The sequence below is a fragment of the Phalacrocorax aristotelis genome, chromosome 11 (assembly GCF_949628215.1).
Source record: "Phalacrocorax aristotelis chromosome 11, bGulAri2.1, whole genome shotgun sequence".
In the NCBI taxonomy this organism is placed as follows: domain Eukaryota; kingdom Metazoa; phylum Chordata; class Aves; order Suliformes; family Phalacrocoracidae; genus Phalacrocorax; species Phalacrocorax aristotelis.
Genome location: NC_134286.1, coordinates 20,360,938 through 20,382,616, shown reverse-complemented (window position 1 = coordinate 20,382,616; position 21,679 = coordinate 20,360,938). Strand labels below are relative to the sequence as shown.

General features: G+C 41.2%; 1 protein-coding gene across 2 annotated transcripts in view; it reads right to left on the bottom strand.

Moving 5' to 3' along the window:
- Positions 1-21,679, bottom strand: part of TMEM164 (transmembrane protein 164) — a 42,950-nt gene continuing 21,271 nt past the window's right edge. For both annotated transcript variants that reach the window (XM_075107240.1, XM_075107241.1), the window contains 3 exons: positions 13,421-13,499; positions 2,187-2,287; positions 1-1,798 (listed from right to left, as the gene is read on the bottom strand). In XM_075107240.1, coding sequence (XP_074963341.1) covers positions 1,592-1,798; positions 2,187-2,287; positions 13,421-13,499 — 387 coding nt within the window. In that variant the 3' untranslated portion in view covers positions 1-1,591. The remainder of the gene's footprint in view (positions 1,799-2,186; positions 2,288-13,420; positions 13,500-21,679) is intronic.

Genomic DNA, 21,679 nt, shown 5'->3' with positions numbered 1-21,679 from the left:
TGTAAATTGGAACGTGGGACACTATATCTGATTGACGTGTCCTTTTTTTAATCATAAGGAATAAAAAAATATTTGAAGTAGCCAGTTGTTCCCTCTCCCATTAAAAGTTTTCTTTTTTAAGGGGGGGTGGGGAAGCCAACGACTTCTCATTCTTACTTTTCCTTCTTGAGGTATAAATGACTGTACCTTAACTTCACAATATATCTTCAGGTGATCCAGCTGGAGGAGGTATGATGGTTTTATCTTGCAAGTCACAGCTTTGACAACAATATGAATCTATAAATTGCAACAAACTTTTGTACAACAAAATTCCTGCAGCCCTGAAACACAGTCTGCATAATCGCCTCAAAACTCACTCTCTGGAGGAACACACTCAAGTTCTCCCATCTTTCTGCCCAACAGTTTCTCCTCTAGCCTTGGAAAATTTGATCAGTGACGCACAGTTTACTATTTATCATTCTGCCTATCTTCATCCTGTTCTCCAAAACCTGCGTTGACAGCAAGATATAGTCATACGAGTAAACTAGAACGCTTTCTTTTCAGTAGAGGCCTGCACTGATTTGATGTTCTTTTCTATATCTGTATTTTTAAATCAGTATATACAGAACGAGCCGTAGAGAGAGAACATTGTTTCTGTTTGTGACTTCACCAACCACTCTACTGAGTGAGGATCAGTACAGAACAGAGGAGGAATGTTTCAAAACTAGTAAGTAAAAAAAAAAAAAAGAGAACTCTGATGTTTACACCGGACTTTGTATCTCAACTCCCTCTCCAGTCTAAGCTAAGTGAAAAACCCATTTTGTTCAAAGTCAGGTCAGAACAGTGGATGAAATATCTTATCATAGCTTATATGTAAACGTGGCCATTTGAAGTTATTTCTACATGGTGTTTTTATTTGAGCAAGTGGAAAAACATCTCCAAATCATCAAGATCTGATGGGACTTACCCAGATAGATATTTATCCACAGCAGCTTAGAAATTAAGTAGCTGATTAAAGAAAAAAAAATTTTTTTGAATGAGTTATTGTTCCCCAACATTTTCAACCAGCTTAAAGAAAATACAGAACCACCTCACCGTTTTGCACTTACGACTGGGAGGTTAAGTGCACATCGTTTCCCCGTGACCATTCTGCAACACTCGAGTGCTGAGAGTTAAGCCAGGATGATGCACTTCAACCTGTGTTTTGTTCACATCTGTGCAGTGTTGTAATTCGGCTTTGTTTCCTATCCTATAAGTGTACTTATATTTAATGGAAAAAAATCAGTCAAAACGAGGTAGCACTGCCACTCTCTTTGCTGGAATGTGGACAGATCCTGGCCTAACTTTAAACAGTGGCTTAGCAAGATTCTACTGTCATCTACACAAAATGTACAAAACACGAACCTTTTCCAGAATAAGGCCACTAATTTTGCCATTGGCAATAGGCAGTGAGAAACAGCAGTTAAAAAAACCCCTCGCTTGATTATAGAGGTGTTTCTGAGGCAATAAACTGTGGGGAGAAGTATAAACACGTTGTCCTCTCATCCCTCCTCTTTGTTTTCCAGTATATGTATCTCTGCTTCCTGTACGTACTACTCCGTGGGGAGAAATTTCAGTCTATTTTCTTAGCTGGGAGTCTAAGCAAGTCCACGCTACATTTAAAGATGGGGACAGCACTATAAAACAGCAGGATGACAAGCTTCCCGTGAGTCATGGTCATGACAGTCTGATGTCCAGATGCCCAGATTCGATACCAGGGCCCATAAAAAGGATCTGAGACGGCTGGGCACAACATGTTGTTCAAATTCACTTCTGTAACCTGAGAAAGTGACAACAGATTTACAAATTAACAATATTTTTTGTGTTGCACTAATTCAGACCCCTCAAATGGTAATTTTAGAATTACCATAATAATCAGAAATGTCTGGGTGACAACCCTCTGTTCAACAGCAGCAGGGCAGCTTTCAGAAGGAAAGCAGGTCCAAATTCAGTTGTGCGTTTAACAGATGGATTTGTGCAGGTACATAACCAATTTATTAAATATTTTACTGATATTTGTGAGATACGAGATACAAATGCCCATTAGAACATGCAATTAGAAAGTTGCATGCAAGTAGTCTTATCCATATATTTATATATGGACACTTTGAAAAACCAGTCAGTGTTTTTACTTTGCAAACTATCCATTTTAACCTGTATTTACTTACCAGTCCCAGAATCTGCAAGATGCTAAAATGATATACGAACATAAACCCCGTGGATAAAAGAGCCCACCAGAAATTGCAGAGTGGTTCTGGAGTGTAGATACCTTGGAAAGAAAGGAATACGTTAGCATGCAGCTGAATAGCTGTGTCCGTCAAACACTCATGAATAATCCTCTCCTCCTCTGTGGATGTTACGGCATCTGGCCTTAGCTGATAACCTGCTCAACACCATTATAGTAATTAATATTTGAGAGCCTTGTTTCTTACCTGGAGTGTCCTGATGAGTTTCTTCCCTCCTTCAGGTCCAGCAGTAAAATGTACAACACATTACCTCATGAAGCTTGCCTATTTTTCACCAACACCAGTGATTCTTCCTTCTACCACAGAAGTACTAAATGATTTTTAAATACAGTAATGGTATACAATCAGTCTTCAAAAATCAGGTTATTTATACTTAAACAACTGCTTCTTATGGGGGCTGTGACTTCAGCAGGCACAGAACTAACGTAGGTAGCGGCAGTTCCTGCACAGCGCTGTGTTGGAGCAGAGCCTTTTCGCCATTTCCTAATTCTATGGTTGTTTAACAAGCATTAAAAAGCAACTTGCACCAATAACGCCTAGGAACAGAAAAGCTGTGTAAAGTACTCAACCTGTTAATGACCTGTAAAAATGTGCTTTTAAATGAAAACTGCTGTGGAGATATTTTCAGATGTACACTACAAGCAATTTTATAATCAGATATCACAGACACTGTAAAATATTTTCCCCTTCAAATGAAGTAAGCAGCTATCACATTATTCCTGGGTTCACCTTTCTCCCTCCTCCTGAAACTAGGTTTTGTCAATTTACCAACAAAACAACACGTCACGTGATCTAGAATGTACCAAGGAAATCAGATCTAATGAAAGTACCTTTAGACACAAGACTATTTTTGGAATTAAATATTCAAACATCAAATGGTGAGAACAAAAACAGTTCACAGAATTCTCAAGACTCACTGGCAGACAGGAAAATTTCAGTGTAAGATATGGGGAAAAGATATTGTTTTCCTTATGACTTTAACAACTTAACCTAGGGACGCAAAAGAAAGATGCACAACGTCATGCTGCTCAGGTGCTGTAAGAAGTTGTAGAGTTTCAGATGATTATGAAAATACACTGGCATTTTTTAATCTGCCTTTGTCTGCTCACTGACCTGTTAGACATCATTAACTATTGGAACGTGTCTCCAGTACTCACAGGACAGCTTACAGCACAGAGCGCAATATTCACGCTAGCCTTTGCCAGCTAGCACAGCCAGGAATTGCCAGAAAGATTCGACAGACTTCAGCACATACTGCACAAGGCTACTGGGAACTCAAGTAACTGCACGCGCGAAGCTCGCTGTGACAGAACTCACCAGGCCGACGCTGGTATGATCATGCCTGTGTATGGTATCGTGTGTAGATAAAGGCAAGTAACTGCTGTTACTTGCTTTACCACACCACCACACAATGGTGCATCCTGTCTCAGGTTGAAAAATCTCTCGAGGATTGCTTTATCAATCCCTGCTGCTCTGTTACGATTCTTTTCTGCATAGTTTTCTTCCATAGTCTGCACCCATCGTGCCTGTTCAGATTGATTTTGCAGTAGCTACCTGAAAGAATCTAATTTAAATATCATTTTGCTAACATTAAAAATTCAAATTTACCTACAGTTTATTTTCTAAGACTGTACATCCATTCATTGTCCATTCAAAATAACATGCCTTCTCTGTCGCTAGTCGACACGAGTAAGGAGCTGATTGTATGCTGGAATGACAGCAGCACGTATGCACCCCAGAGATCACTCGCTGACCTTACTGAGCAACAACATTAGCGTAATTACCCAAGACACAACTGCACACCATGCTTTAGTAAGCAAGCTGTGACTTGGTACAACCACGATAAATATGAGCAGAGAAGCTACTCTGCAAACATAAGGCAGAGCTGATGAGATATCTGGTCCAGCGGGTAGGTGAAGGTGAGAAGTGTCTGAACATAAGCAAAACCCAAAGGTAAAAACAAACTCCACACAAATAACTTAAGTAGAGTGCTCTACCGGTAAAGGGAAAAAATTCACAACAGCCTGGTTCTTCAAACATACTTAGCAAGCGTGATCTAAGAGCTGGTACCCTATTTGGAAAATGCTACAGGAGACTTTACTTAAATAGCAATGATATTCATTAAACTCCACTGCCTGAAAGCACCAGATACGTGACACCACCTTGAATATGAGTTTTTCATTACAGAGAGCAAAAGAAGAAGGAACTAGCCCTGGTGTCAGGGTTCAGGAGACAGTGGCTCTGGTTTTGGCTGCACCAACTTTAAGGGACTTGGTCAAGCTATACAGAAACACTCTGTGCTCCCTCCTCAGCTGTAGAGTAAAGAAAACATCGTTTGACTTGCAAAGTTTCTTTTGTATTGTCTTTGCAATTTTAGGTGCATGGTTAACCTAGATGCAAAACACAAAATAAAATTTAAATAAAGTATCTGAAACAGCTCCCAGGAACTGGCAGAGTAGTGCTATACCGAGTTTGGTTTCACGTGAACTCGCCTGGTCAGCAGTTGCCTGTGTTATTTCGAAAGTATTCTACAAGGCCTGAGAACAGATGGTAGCAGTCTAAAGAAGTAAACACTCAGAAAAGCTAGAACCCAGAGACCTTGGTATGTGGGGCACTTACAGTGCAGGTAGTATATAAACACTAAAACAGACAAGCAAACCCAGCTCCGAAACAAGACTGGAGGGAGAAAGCAGTCATTTAAAGAGTAAGGAAATTGCACAAGATGACAAAACAGATCAGCGGCATAATTTGGCTTTGAACCCAAGCTTTTCATGCCCAGCTTCAATCTAGTCAGGGAATCATGTTTCAGAAGTCACTTAGAAGAGCTGTTCAGGTTCCTCCTGCAAAGAATTTCACACTGCTACATCTGTTGCAAAGCTTAAAAAAAATACATTACCAAATCTCACCGTCTACAGATTTTTGATCTCACTGTATAATAGAAAAATCCCTCCTTGCTAGCCTTTGCAATCTGAAAATAATAGTGTGATTTTCAGCAATATCATTATTTGGACATCAAGGGACAGAAAGGAAACAATGACCTCACACAAAAACATTTCAGAGCGCTCTGGATTCCCAAGTGTGCTTTGGGAAACTAATTTGAAATTCAAACCTGGGATATTTTCTGTACATTTCTCATTAGATAAATAATCACTATCGATTTTATTACTCTATGGTCCTGCTGTTCAATAGATGACTGTTTAAGGGAGCAGCGTGGTCTGTTGCTGGTAGTACAGTCTGTTAACAGAAACATACGAACAGGAAAATTGAGACCCAGCTGAGCGGTTGTTCGAATGGCCTGTGTTGGCTTTGGCAAAAGCTACTTGCTGCTTACATAGGAAATCAGTTTCAATAGGTAGCAGTGAGTTTCACTCTCAACAAATAAGAATTCCTGCGATCCTTAGTGAGTAAAGCACTTTCAAAAATTTAATCCAAGTGCCAAGTCTGCCACTAATCTTTCTCAAAAATGCTCACGCCCCAGACAGTTGAGACCGGTCCTAACCGGGGTCATCAGGTAGGCTATATATTTGCTCTTGTGTTGAAAGAGCACAGCAGTGGATATTTCAAATTTAAACTTCATTATTTCAATAGCCTTGATAGGAAGGATTTAATATAGATAGAAAAGTTTGGGGTTCATCATCTGCTTCTGCAACAAGAAATTGTTGACCTGAAACATGCCGAGTGATTCGTTTTGCCATCTAGGAAATGGAAGCATGGCTTTAAAAAAATCTAAAGATCAATGAAGAGACTCAATTTCTTTTATACTGCTTCCAACCAAATGTCTCGTGCTAGTTTAGTGTTCTTATGAACTATTATTCTTATTTAAAGTTCTCAAAATATAGGCTTGTAAAAATTTGAAAGCAACTTAATAGAAAGTAATACTCTTCTATTTCTGTGAAAACGTATTGCAGGAGAAAATTACTCCTCTGTTTGAATTAAAGAATTAGAACCTAAATATAGTATAATTTTAATTTAGTAGGGTATTAAAATAATATTTTTCCTAATTACTGTCTTGTTTTCATTCCCACTACATTTGAGCTTTACCCGTTTCCCATCCCAGCACGCTCTCCTTCAGTAGTCTCACAATTACAGGTAGACCTGTTTAATCCAAAACTCAGAGCAACTAATACAACTCCTTCATTTTCAAGCTTAAAAATGTCAGGGCAAATTTATTCCATTTCACTTCCCTTGATCAAAGGGTTAATTCTAATAGTGTGGCCTGTTGAGCTAGACTAAAGACCAAACTTCCTTTTCAGGGGAAAACAGGAAAACCGTTCTCAAGAGGATGAGCCTGAAATCCACTGTTTCCCCTACAGCTGTTCTGAATCTATGCGGAGATGTCAAAATACCTTATGCCAGGAGATCTGTTCCCCTGAATGCCAGCTACTGCCATTAGAATCAGCTCAGACAGGTGTCTTGTATTACCTGCTCCTCTCAGAAACCATTTTTTGTATTCCATAAAGAACCAGCAGCAGTTCTTCATATAATAGTAGTTCTTCCATATACTGGTACATACCCATCTTACCTCCTCTGCCTCCAACAGAGAGAGGCTTTAACAGACCTCGACCCACTCAGAGAATGCCACGTTAACTTCCTTATTTAGTTTTTAAGTGTTTCATAACAGGCCACCATAGTGTCAAAGGAACTGTAACTGCCCAGTGCATAACGCTCAGAGGGTCACAGGACAGACACGTCCCCTCCTCTTCCTCTCCAGCTCCCTTAACTCATCAAACAAGATTATCCTGAAATGATCAAGCTCCGAGAGGGACTGCAGCCTCAGCAACAGCACACACTTCCAGGTGCTGACAGAGCCACAGCTGCCCTGCTGCTCGAGGTGCCACAGTACGAGCACGCCTGGACAGTGAACCAGGCACTTACATCTAATATGTGGGATTCAGGAGGTACAAAAAGGCTGGAACGGGAACATGGAAGCTGCCAGGAAAGTAGGAGAACAATACACGGGAGTTGACAGGTCTCCAAATAATTAAAGAGTTTCACTGAAAGATCTGTACTGCACATTATCAAGTATTTCAGTGAGGATGGAGATAAACTAGATTTATGACTACCTAACTATATTCAAATATATAGTGATTTTTTTCCTGGATTACTACTGGGGTATATAATAAAGCCTGCTTTATAACACCATTTAAGAGCTATGGAAAGATATTGCTAAATACAGGTAAGTGTCACAAAGTGGGGAAGTGGCTGAGAAAGGGTACAGCTGCTAGATAGGACTTGCCAGTGAGTGAGGGATTACCTAACAGCCAATGGAAAACACACTTTTAGACCCCCAGTTGGTTTAATTTCGCTTTGCTAGCATACAGCCACAGGAAAAATGATCCTTTCTTCTCTACTTGATATCTGTGTTCTACACCTTACAACTTAGCCCAGCTTCTCATTAGGTAAGAGACAGTGGACTGCCCTTGAGAAAGCTGGCTATGCAGAGCTGCGCCTGCCTGTCTTCCGAAGTGCGTCGGAGGTGTGCTCGATGAGAGGGGAAAAGAAAAAACCAAACCAAAACATCCACTTCTACTGACTTTCTGCCAATGCCACAGATCTTCATCTCTTCTGGTGCCACTTTTGAAGACGCTTAGATCAAAAAAGGGCTTTATGACTTGAATCAGACAGTTTCTTTATCACTTTTAAAGATACAGCACTTGCCTTATAAGCCAAAAATTCTGACTCTATTCCCAACAAAAACTCACCTACTTCATTATTGAGAGTGTATATGTCTGCCCACGTGTGCACAGCTGTACAACAGTGAATCAGTGCTTAAAACACCTGGGGCCATACCACAGGACTGTCCAGAATTTGCATTACTGTCAGTTTTGGCCCCAAAAGAAGATTCTCCCCACAAAAAATTACAACCAAATCAACTCACCTTCCACAGTGTGGACAATCTGCATTTGAATTGTGAATTTTGAGAATTTATGTAGCCATTTTGATAGAGTGGATGCTGGAGACTATCTCCCCCTGCAGGCTGAAGTGTCAGAGCCACACAACCCTTCAGTGACACCAATACAAAGGTCTCTGATGAAGCATACACGATATCCTGGGGCTTCAGGTACGGTTGTTCCTACATCAGATTGCTCCTTAAAGTTACAAAATCCTAAAAAAACTCATCACCAACATCCTTTTCTATTTCATTAAGTTAACAAAATAACGCTGAGGATCTCAAAACACGAGAAAGATTATCTCCTGAACTCCACTGCTAGGGAGGTGCTATAAAGTAACCCTTATTTCAAACTGTTGTGGATATATAATTTTCTCACAGCACTGGAGAAATAACAATTCCACTTTGATTAAATTTCAGTATGATTTCAAGCTCTGAAAAAAGGTGCACATCTGATCTTGTCAAATCCATCCAAAAGCCTGACCAAACCAGCTTAAGGACTGAGACAGCCAAGAACCGTGACCCCCCCAAGGCAGATGCAGTGCAAACTAGATTTTTTACATTACATTAAGAGTATATAGTTTGAAAAACTAAGTTGTCCTGAACACCACTGAAGGTCTCTAATACCTTGATCTTAGAGGGTCAGGTTAATGAACTGCTGAAGTAGTTGTGGCAGTTTGAGACATTACACTTCCTCAGCTGCCAGTTCCATGGTCTAAATTCGCACTGCTGCGGCTCCTGCTTCTTCCTTCCACCCGAGAGCACTGAGGGAGCTGCCGGAGGAGCTCACCAAGCCACGTCATTTATCAGCAGTGCTGGTTAGCAGGGGAGGTCCCAGACAACTGGAGGCTTGCTGATGTGACACCCATCTACAAGAAGGGCCAAGAGGAGGATCTGAGGAACTACAGGCCAGTCAGCCTGACCTCAGTACCGGCAAAGATTAAGGAGTGATACATCTTGAGTGAGCTCACTAGGCAAGTGCAGGACAACTAGGGGATTAGGCCCAGCCAGCACGGCTTCATGAAAGGCAGGTCCTGCCTGACCAACCTGATCTCCTTCTATGACAGGGTGACCCGCCTGGTGGGTGAGGGAAAGGCTGTGGATGTTGTCACCCTGGACTTCAGCAAAGCCTTTGACACTGTCTCCCACAGCATCCTGCTAGAGAAGGTGGCAGCTCATGGCTTGGACAGGTGTGTTCTTTGCTGGGTAAAGAACTGGCTGGATGGCCGAGCCCAGAGAGATGTGGTGAATGGAGCGAAATCCAGCTGGCGGCCGGTCACACACAGGGTTCTCCAGGGCTCAGTTTTGGGGGTCCATCTTGTTTAATGTCTTTATCAACGATCTGTATGAGGGGATCAAGTATGCCCTCAGCAAGTTTACAGACAACACCGAGTTGGGCAGGAGTGTTGATCTCCGTGAGGGCAGGAAGGCTCTGCAGAGGGATCTGGACAGGCTGGATCGATGGGCCAAGGCCAACTAACTGTATTGGGTTCAACAAGGCCAAGTGCCAGGTCCTGCCCTTGGGTCACAACAACCCCAGGCAACACTACAGACTTCGGGAAGAGTGGCTGGAGAGCTGCCCGGTGAAGAACCTAGAAGCATTGGTTGACAGTGCCTGAACACGAGCCAGCAGTGTGCCCAGGTGGCCACAAAGGCCAACAGCATCTGGGCTTGTGTCAGCAATGGTGTGGCCAGCAGAAGCCGGGCAGGGATGGGGCCCCTGTGCTTGGCACTGGTGAGGTCCCACCTCAAATGCTGGGCTCAGGTTTGGGCCCCTCGGGACAAGAAGGCCCTTGAGGTGCTGCAGCGTGTCCAGAGAAGGGCAGTGGAGCTGGGGAAGGGTCTGGAGAACGAGTGTTCTGGGGAGTGGCTGAGGGGGCTGGGGGGGTTTAGCCTGGAGAAGAAGAGGCTGGGGGAGCCCTTCTCGCTCTCTGCAGCTGCTTGAGAGGGGCTGGAGGTGTGTGAGGGGGGGGTTGGTCTCTGCTGCCAAGTAACAAGCAATTGGATGAGAGGAAATGGCTTCAAGTTGTGCCTCAAGGTTTAGACTGGATATTAGGAAAGATATCTTTACTGCAAGAGCGGTCAGGCATTGGCACAGGCTGCCCAGAGAGGTGGGGGTGTCACCATCCCTGGGGATGTTCAAAAAACATGTAGACATGGCTCTTGGGGACACGGTTTAGGAGGCCTGGGGGTGTTGTGTAGACGGTTGGACTTGATGACCCTAGAGGTCTTTTCCAAGCTTAATGATTCTATGATCGACAATTCAGTCATTGCACCTCCCTTTTGCTAACCCTAGCACTCAGATGATGTAACAGTAAACCAATCCAGAAGCTACAAAAGCATTCATACTTTTTTTGACAGGGAAGCAAGGGCCTAGCCTCCTAAGGACCAGAGAAAACAGTGATCTAGAGCTCTATAGCTCTACAGTTCAGGCTATCCAGCTATTTCAGGAATGCTATGTGCTACCCACATGCATACTATAATTTTTGGCATGGTTCACAGGTGATACAAGGTGATTCATTCAGCATAAAAGCTGCCAACTGCAGATATACTCATTTAAGAACTGCCTTGAGTTAGGAATCTGCAGTGCTAACCTGTCCTATCCGCACTACATCTATTTTGCATGAGCGCCTCTCATTGCAGCCAAGAAAGATCTGAGGCATAGTGCACAGGTGTTTATTTTGTCTAGCCTGGCATGCCTGTGTATGTATACATGCATATGTGCACTTGGAAATAAAATATGTTAGAAAGGGAAATATGGAAATTTACAATCACTCAGTACAGAGGGGAGGGAGAGGGAAGAGGAAGAGAGAAAGAGGTCTTAATCCCCAGGAGGGAATACATCCTTCAGAGAGTTTGCTGTGCAACACTGAAGCCTGAGTTCTGAAAATCTCTCTCATCAATTTGATCCTACGCACAGTAAAGCCCCCACACTTACATGGGGGGATGACACGAAGGTGATGCTGCCAGTGCAACATGATCCGTCTTCACCACTGTAATGAATAGCAGGGAGGGAAAGAAAATAGATGATTACAGCCCTTGCTTACTGTCACCCAGTTTCCTTTCAAAAAGGAAAACTTCAACAGGTAATTGAATGTGTGTGCATGACTGGTATGATACTTGATGAGCAAGTCAGTCTCGGGCATGCAGTTCTGTATGGGATGAGCCTCAAATCACCTCTGCTTCAGGTGTTCTGCTCAACCTTCTTTTGAGAAATGCTAATACTACAGTTGAGATCCCATTAAGGCCATCAGTAATACTGGCAGATTCCTAATATAACTGAATTAGTATATTTTTCCATACACAATCCATTCCTTTTCATTTTTCCAAGTCACCCTTCAATTACATTCTCCCAATCATAATCCATTGATTCACTGATGGAAATTTCTATTTAAGATACAGAAATAGAGCTGCATGCTGTGATCAGTGATGAAAAAGCAACTTCAACAAAATACAATTAGGATAAAGGGTGTGATCTACTCAAAGTACTTTAAACAAAGGTGCTCGTGAAATTACAAAATATTAACAAAATGTTTTCAGGCTGAGTACTTGTTCCATTAGAAATCATGCATCAGGTCTCCTGCGGCACTAGGCTAGCCATAACTACTACAAGAGTCCATGGGTGTTTTGCTAATGAGGTATTAGTCAGTCAGGTGATCAAGAGCCAGTTGTGTAAGAAAATGAACAGTTATAAGTTACACAGCCTAGGACAATCTCCACTGATATATTTAGCCAAAGTTCTTTTAGAAATTTCACTGCTACCATGTCAACGTTAGATGGCAGCAAATAGCTGTAAATTAATAAAGGGCAAAAATGCTGGAAACTGCCCTAGGGTGACAACTGTAAAACAAAGTCCTTCAAACTGCAGAAAGAGCCCTGTCAGCCCCAGAAAACAGGTGCTGAAGTACCCAGAGAACCTTTACTTCAAAACAAACAAAACACCAAACCAAAGCGACCCAACAAAAATCAAAGGAACACATCAAGTGGCATCCAAGGCCAGACTTTAAAGCAAAAGAAATACAGGTCTTCAAATGAAGTTCTATGGGAACTTCAAGGCCATCAAGGGAAGTGATTTAGTGACATCACAAGAGCGTGGTTTGTCATTGCCTACAGCGTACTACGTGGCCGTTTACACTTTCTTCCCACTCTCCCCACCCCCTTTCTGCAATGATTAGGAGTTTGTGTGACTTCTACAACTATACTGAACTTTAGCATGATTTGCCAGGGTTTTAAGATATCACAGTGGATTAAAATTAAACATTGTTGGCATACTTCTCTGGTAAGAGAAACAAACAGAATGATGCTTTGAACCATATTCACTTTTTCCTTTGGATTATTTTTATTTATTTTCATTGAGCAGTGAAAAAATAATAAGGTTACAGACCTATAGTGAAATAAGTGTCACTGCTGGTATAAAACACAAAAGATTCAACAGAATGGAAGAGGCTGACTATACTTGTCTGAGCATTTGCTAAATTGTATCCCATTGCTTGATATCTGATCCTCAGGGTTTTCATTAAAGGCTACTACTGAACATCTGGACCATAAATTATTATCTTTAATTTCCTGGATGAAACAATTTAGCTCTGCTAGAAAATGCAGCTGGAGGCAAGTCAACACTAGAGGGGAGCAGAGCATCATACCAGATGAATACGTACTGCATTCCCTCCTAAGGAGCAACAATTAGAAAAATCACTGGCCAGCGGAACAATTTGGGATTCCCATACTTACTGAACTATTGTGGTATAAGTGAATGCAAGATGGTAAGCTTGTTAGAAGAGATAACAAGCAAGCTAGTTCATTGCACTAATACGCATCACTTTCATTAGAGCTTCAGAATTTCAGGAATTTATCTAACAAGCCAACTGATATTTACATGGGGATATAATAAATTTTTTTTCAGCTCTTTTTAAGTTGCAGTAGTTCTCACGAGACATTCCAGAGGGCAAAAGTCTTAAAAATACATCCCACCAACACCTTAGGATGTTGCAAGATGGCAGAGATGCTACTCTGTAGAAGATAGTGCACATTATGCCAATAAGTTCTTGATATCCCTTTGGGCAAAAGACAGGGTTTTTTATTCCCATTTCAGTGCCTGACAAAAGTCTTTGTTACCTGGGTTACAATTCCAGCATAACATCGGCAACTATTAAGTAACAACATAGAGAAAATTTGTAAAAAAGAGTAAGAGTAAACCCTGTGGTAACCATTAAGCACAGCTATTTCATCACGTCAGACCAATTCAATAAGTAAATTGCCAACCTACCTCCTTTCCGCAGCAGGTAGATGGGCACAACATAAAGCATCACGTGCTGGATGTAATAAATTTCCATTTCAAATGGAAGCTGTGGAGTAGGAAAAATATTTGTAAATGTTTTTCATCACTAACAACTGAGTAACAAGGAGCCATTCTCCTCACAACCCATGAAAACCCCTTCAGTTCAGTTATTTTATTACCTATGTACATTAACAAAGAGATTACATTAATGGTCAGTGCTTTGAAAGCACAGCTGACTGTACCCCTTCCATTCCCCTTGCCACCAAGGCAGTGCAGCACTGCAGGGAGACAATTCTCAATTAGCCAGAAGCACAAAAAAGACGGAACAACATAAGATTGCTCTCTTCCCTTTTTTAGTTAGCATAAATTAGCAATAACAATGCAAAACTCTGAAGTAATCAAACTAGAAACTATGCACACCCCATATGACACATACATATGACACATAGCCTGTTTAGAAAGAAAAGATTATTGCTACCTTGAGAGAGACAGAACTCTATAAATGAGGTCCTATATATATAAGTATATAAATAAAGTAATTACAGGAGGCCTGTGCAAAAATCAAAAGACCAAGTTATAGCAATCTGCATGGATGTATGAAACTGCTAGACTTCACCAAATAGAAAATAAAATATAAAATAACCAATATTTTATTGTTTTTAAGGAGAAGCTGCAGAAGTATGTATGTAAACAAGTTACCGGTTCATAGTAAATTAGGTTTTTCTCCCACCTGCTGACAACTTTTGGGAAACAACAATTAGTCATTTGTGTGTTTAGTTGAATTCATGTTATTTCTTAGAGGAGAAGCCAGAGAGTGTGTGCTAAAATAACACCGCGCTAAAAATAACTTGGACTACAACTCTGAGTCTAATTTGAGCCCCTTAATCCAGACCCAACTAATTCTAGCTCTTTCTCAGTTTGGAAAGGTGATACACTGTATTTCAAAGTTATTCCCACCTGTAAATGTCTTTGCCTATATCTATTTAATAAAGTAACATGGAAAGTTGCGTGCAAAGCAACACATTTAAAACTGAACAGTAGTAGGAAAGATTCCAATCCAAAATTCAGAATTCAACTTCTTGCTGCAGCTCATATACAAAGCTGAAAAGACATACTTTTCCATCATTCTTCAGAAGTGAAAACTGGACAATACCACCACACAACTATGAAATCTCACAGGAATAGTGCAAAGCCATTAGCTTTGGTTCAAATGCAGACATATCCTATCATTCTACAGGCTAAAATGAATCCAGATGCAAGTCCTACCGTTGTGGCTTGTCTGTTGGGAAGGAGGAAGAAAAAAACCTCCAAACCAACCCTCCTGTTCTGAGACACTGAAGTAATACATTGAAACAGAAACATTACAAAAATTTGTACATCAACTAAAGTAAAGAGAGGTTGAAACAGAGTTTGGTTTTCTTCCTAAATAGCAGTCAGTAAACAGCTGGTAATGAATGTAGTGATCTTTTAAATTCAACAGCAATTCTTACATCCTATTTTGACTGTAAAAGATGCTAAAACCAACAGCTGGATTGTGCTAGTCCTGGCATCCCCCAGCTGAACACTATCAGTGTCCTGACTGCAACCTCCAATATGTTCAGCCAACTCTTGGGAGACTAAGCTAACAAAATATTCCATACAAGCTGCTGGGTTATTTTATTCCAAGTACTTTGTTTCAAAACATAAAACCAAGAAAGATAACAGTACGCAAAAGCAAGAACTTCACGGAAGTTTTGAGGTTTCCTGAATCTGAACCTTTTCTGCTGTTGCTTTTTGAACGACAGAGGGCAAAGCGAGGGAATCAAAATTATTTGGAAAGAGGCTAAAGCAGTTTTCCAAACTGGAGAAAAGACTGTAGCTCTCCCAGCTGGACAGGCACACTTCAGGAAACAATAGCTCCCGATATAAACAACACAACGTGAGGCACTCACTCCTGCCAAGGAGCGTTCTCTATTTAGTAGCTGTGGTTTCATAAGGGCTTCTACACTCGGCAGAGTTGTGAGGGCCAGTTACACAAACACCACGCTCAGGACACTTCTGAGAACAGAGTGGCAGTTGTTCTGCTGCAGTAGCGCTAACAGTATTTTTTGTGTGTGTAAACAAAACATCTTTTTTCTCTAGAAAAGATTGCTTGTTCTGAAGCCTGGCGAATTATGCCAGTGCATTTCCTGGTATAGAGCTTCAAAAGCAGAATTTCTGTACAACCAAGCACTCAAGTTGTACAGCCAGGCTACAACAAACTGAAAAAGAACAAACACACAAGATGAACTATAAAGTTGTATGGAGCAACTGACTCACCTAGCTCTAAAGGTCTTGTCTATAAATAGGTTTATTCAATAAAAGACTCTCTCACAGATAGCAGATAGGTACCTTCTATATGCAAAGAGAAATTGCAGGTGAAGAAAAGGTAGAAGGGATTACCCATCAGTCTAGGATTTGAAGAACCTCTTTGTGAAAGAGGTTCACTTCAGCAAGTGGTAAAGCTTGAGAAATTTAAAAAAAAAATAAAAAAAAAATCAAAGCAACACTTACAGATCAAGGTAAGTCAAAATATTGAGTTGGTGCCTCTAATTATATTTGATCATAGGCACCCCTGAAGGCCACATGTATTTAAAGCCAGACTCCAACAATCTCCAAAGTGGACCCACTTCATGGGCCCCAAGAGTCTTGTCCTCTCCTGTTGGATGCCACTGTGGAAACCCAACAGCCACTCTGAAGAGCAGTATTACCCTAGTAACAAACCAATGATGTTCATGGCACATTTATTCAGCCACACCTGTGCCCACAGAGATTCAGAATCACTGGATATTTGTTACCAAGATAGAGCCATCTGAACTCTGCATATTAATTGTCATTTATTTGCCTTTTTTTTTTTTTGTACTAAACTCCTGCCTCCCTTACAAGCTGCCAGATTCACTCTTCCTGCATTTCATCTTGTTTCCTTACTGAGACTCTTAAAACAACTAATGGTACAAAACAAAGGGACAAATTACCTATTTCTTCTACTAAATTATAGTCTAGGCTCCCTTAACAGTGCACATGAATACATAGGACAGGCTATTCTGTACTCAAGACAATAAGTAATTTTTTCTCCTTTAAAGATTTACTTGTGGCAAAGTAAAGCTGCTTCACCTATTCATAGGTTTTAACACGGGTATAAAATCACGTATGTTTCAAAACACACTCAACTAATACTGACATACACAATTCTTCTAACATACTAGATCAAAACACGCAAACAAAGTACTCTGGACAGGAATATTGAGACTATCACTTTTTACATTTTGTAATGAAGTTTCTGTTAGAAAAATAAATGGTGTTTTGTTCCTCCAGGAAGAGCTTGGCTCAAAGCAGCCACGTGTGCTTCTGGCGCCTACCTCAGCCTGGTATGATGCAGATTCAAAAGCACCACGTTCCCTGGACACATGCTGAAGGCCCTCTGGAAAGTACCAAGAACAGTGAGCAGGCAGCAGACCTCCACCCCGGGATCAGGTAAGTTACGTACAGTTTTACTAGTCTAGCTAACTGCTAGCAGCTGCTTACATTGCTTGCAAGACTGTGGAAAGGAGTGTATCACAAAGGGTTAGAGCTCACCTTTGCACCTCTGAGCAGAGTGACAGCCAACAACAGCAGTCCTCTGAGCACATACTTGATGTCCTAATTTAAACCAGCTGCTGCCCTAAGCGGACAGCTAGGTCTTTCCATTGACTGCACTAAGCTTTAGAAAAATCTCTTCAAGACGCAGTAGAGTTGAATCCAAAAGTCAGATAGTCAGGTGAGAGTTTCACCCCAAAAAAGCATGGCACACAATACTAGTTTAAATCCACTTAGACACAGCAGTTGGTTTTCAGTGGGCTAGGAGGTTACTACTTTGCTCTGAAAGCAGTATTCCTCCCACCATTAATTATTTATACCTTGGCCTGATATTTGCAACAACAGCTCAAGCACTGTACTGTGCAAGAGTTCTCCCTCCATCATCCTCTACAAGGACTGCAGAGTATGGCAGAAAAAGGAATAGAAGGAATTTTACTCCCAGATTCCTGTCTTTTCTGCAGCACATCTAGCATGGAATCTAGTGAACATTAAATGTCATTCTGTACCAGTCACCTGCTTAAACGTAATCAGTAACTTGGATTCATAAGGTATAATCAGTACTATTTCTTTCATTACTGATTATGTTTAGGAAACTAAACTAGAAATGTAGGTTTTTCCTTTTTACCCACAAAGCAGACCACAGAACACATTAAACAACAGAGAGGAGGAACCTATATAAAGCTATACAATACAAAAATCATGGGGCAAACAGCTACAAGGCGCACATAACATACTGGTTGCTATCACAATCCTAAATACGCTGAGAAGTTAATTGCTTATTTGGCAGTGAAGAAACAGCTGCCAGAGAAGCTTAGAAGAACATTCTAAAAGCAGACATGAAGACTTAAAAGAAAACACCACAAACTAAAACCAAAACACAACTGGCATTTGGAAAACAGACTATTTCCAGTCTTACCAGGAGTCATTTCCCCAGCATACATCCAAACTGGCAAACAGCAAAGAAGCCGACCCATGCTTAAGTTAATGCTACACTATTCAGGCACTGTTACAGCTCCAGCACCAGCTTATGCATCTGGCATAGATCAGAAGAGACATTCCCATATATTTGGATATTGGGAACGAGTAAACCGAGAAAACAATTTATGTGACTATCGGCATTAATGCCAACAGCCAAGCCCCACGAAATAAAGGGGTAGCAGGGCTGTCACCCAGCTGCATGACGGTCTAAAGCAGCATCCCAGATTTTATTTGCAACAATTCCTTTTCATTATATTTTTAGGGCAGTGTGTTTTATTCCGATTTCCTGCCGTACACCCCCTTGTCTGAAATGGATATGACCGCATATTGATCAATCCCAATTCACAACCTCTGTTTCAAGGAGGTGTCTCAACCAGTAGCCACCTTCCCAGCACAATCCAGTCAGTGCAGGGAATTATAATTCCCTTAAAGTAGCATTAACTGATCAGTTTTATGGATGAATTTTATTTAGTTCTCATTTTCAATTAATCCTGTTAGGGTGGGGCATATACAGGGGGAAAGAATCAGAATCTGCACCTGCTACCAAAGGCAGCATTTGCACAAGAGACCTATAACTCAAGAGTTTATAAAGAGCATCTCTTGTGCTGAGTCTGTAGAGTGAAGAGTAGAACACAGGACTAGAATAATATTCTGCTACAAGGGTGGAGGGGACGAGAAACCTAACAAAACAAGAAACAGGGATGTATTTTCACTAGTATGAGTTACAGAAAATCCAACTAGGGCACGGCCCCAGGATTCCAACTCACAACATACCCAAATTCTGGCAAATTTTAAGATAATTTTTTTCTTAATGTGCTGGTTTTGGCTGGGATAGAGTTAATTTTCTTCATAGCAGTTGTTTGGGGCTGTGTTTTGGAGTTGTGCTGGAAACAGTGTTGATAACAAGGGGATGTTTTCATTCCTGCTGAGCAGGGCTTGCACAGAGCCAAGGCCTTTTCTGCCCCTCACCTCACCCCACCAGTGAGGAGCTGGGGGTGCACAAGGAGCTGGGAGGGGACACGGCTGGGACAGTGACCCCAGCTGACTCCAGGGATGTCCCACACCACGTGGCATCATGCTCAGCATATAGAGCTGGGGGAAGGGGGGGACATTTGGAGTGATGGTGTTTGTCTTCCCAAGCCACCGTTACGCGTGATGGAGCCCTGATCTCCTGGGGTGGCTGAGCACCTGCCTGCCCGTGGGAAGGAGGGCATGAATTCCTCATTTTGTTTGCTTGTGTGCACGGGTTTTGCTTTACCTGTTAAACTGTCTTTATCTCACCCCACAAGCTTTCTCACTTTTACCCTTCCGATTCTCTCCCCCACCCCATCGGGGGGAGGCGAGTGAGCAGCTGCGTGGGGCAGAGCTGCTGGCTGGGGTTAAACCACGACACTTGGCCTGTCACTACAGAGGACTCTGTTCACCAGGAAAATCAGGAGAAGGCACTGTTCAGTGCACTGCTGATCTCAGCTGAATGCATTTGTTTTGACTTTTACCAGTATTTTGAGTATTTGACTAACACTATATTTGATGTTTACTGTGTCTCATAAAAAGACACCACTGACTTTGATTTAACTCAATTCAATATAACTAGCTCATATGAATGGCGCAATGGACACTATCAGGCATTTGTAGAGTCAAGCCTAAAAACAGAAGTTATGAGGTCAGTAAGACCAATTTCAGAAACAGTATTTTTCCAGTTCCTCTGGAGATAATACTAGGACTTCTTATCACCACCAGCAGAGGTAGATTTACATTACAGAACAACAGTGTGACTGTATGCTCTGCTTACACACCCATACCATTTCAATGCACATAGCATAGATAACGGCCAAAGGATGCAAAAACCTTGGCTTTAGCATCCACCAGCAACCAAGGCCCAATCTCCAACAGCCCCCAACGTACAACTGTTCTGTTAGATTAAGCCAACTGAGATATGACATAATGTGCTGCCATAACCTACTCCATTTTACTGTGTAGGACAGCTGTATTTCAGGCATTCTATTTAGTACAGTGAATTATTACCTTAACAGCCAACAGAAATGCCGCAGGCAATGATCAGAGGCGCTACAGAGAGTGCACTGGAAGTACTGCTCAGAGTATGGTTCTGTTCCTAACACAGATTTAGAATGCGTACCTCTCAAGCCAAATAGTTCTAATAATAGAATACAGCAGCTTCTGGAAACATTAAAACTGCACCATCTCAGCTGGGTGAGCAGAGACAGGAAGTCCAACACCTCCGGGACATGTCCTGTTTCTTACTTTATCTATATGAACATTTTCAGGTCGTCAGCTTGCAAAAAAACCCACTTTTAAACCAGTGGAAAGAGTTTCCTTTAAAATTTGATTCATGCAATATGAAAGGTTAAACAAAAACAGTTACCCTCCAAACACTTCCAAGTCTTTGTGGCAGTTAGATGAATTTACTTGGGTAGCTAGGTTATCAGGACCAATACTGTACTCCATATCATATAAATACAGAGTAAAAAGAAATCTTTCTACTCCTGTATATCATCTTATACCTTTCTAGGGTCCCACTTTGGAACCTAATGTTCTGACTCCCTCAGCAGCATCTTCTATATTTACTTAAAGGTCATAAAAGATTAGCCTGTTTTCCATGTGAATTATTAATGCTGACCAAGAATGATTTGCATCATGATAAAAGAAGGAAATTATGAGAGAAAATTAAAATACCCTTTATTTCTGAAAGGGTAGTAAGAACTCACAAACATTAACTGAATAAGAAACTAACTGTTCTGTCTTTATGCAATGATTATTGAATGCACGAAAAATAACTCCATCAGCACATTGCAGATACTTTTGCAAAACTGGTATATTAGTTGCCAAATAAATACAAGCAGGTGCATCTGTTGCTCAAGACTTAATTGCTGGCACCTCAACACCACGCCAAGGCAGGAAAAGAACAAAATAGACTGACCTGATCTTTCCGACTACTTTTTTTAAAAAAAAAAAAAACACACTTTCCCAGGTGCCCATTACAGTCCAACAAGATTTTTCATAAGTATAGTGTCACTGAAAGGTTAAAACAACAGAAAGCAGGAACTTTCTGCTGTAGTTTCAATGAATATCTCAACTCTCCATTCCACTGGCAACAGCCAAGCACTTAAGAATAGTTTTGAAATGACTGAGGTTCTAAAATAATTTAATACGTACATTACAAGACAATGGAAGATGTCAAGTTATGCTAGAAGCTTCCAAAAATTTCTTTTTAGCATTGAATCATATATACAAAAAGGATATTTGCAATGCATTAAGTAATGTAACTGGTAGCAAAATATGTGACCCTAACAGACTGCGCCACAAAATATTGTGAGAGGTGTTCTGGAAATTATTTTAAACAGGTTAACACTGAGAACCAAAACCCTGACAGCGAGTTCCTGAACAAACATCCATCATCAGCTGCTAATTATCTTTCATTCTGCATCTTCTGCCTCTTGCCCTGTTCCAGCTATTTATATGTACAAATAAAAAGGAACATCTAATGTTTTCCTCCTGCATCTCACTGCTTGCAACGCCATAATGATACACAATTTACTAGCTAGAATGTACATGCCTACTGCTGAACATGCTAAATTAGCAGCCTTCTCCCAACAGAGGCTGCAGCTCTTTTGCAGTAATCATCTGCTGCTGCAAGATAACTAGCAGGCAATCCAG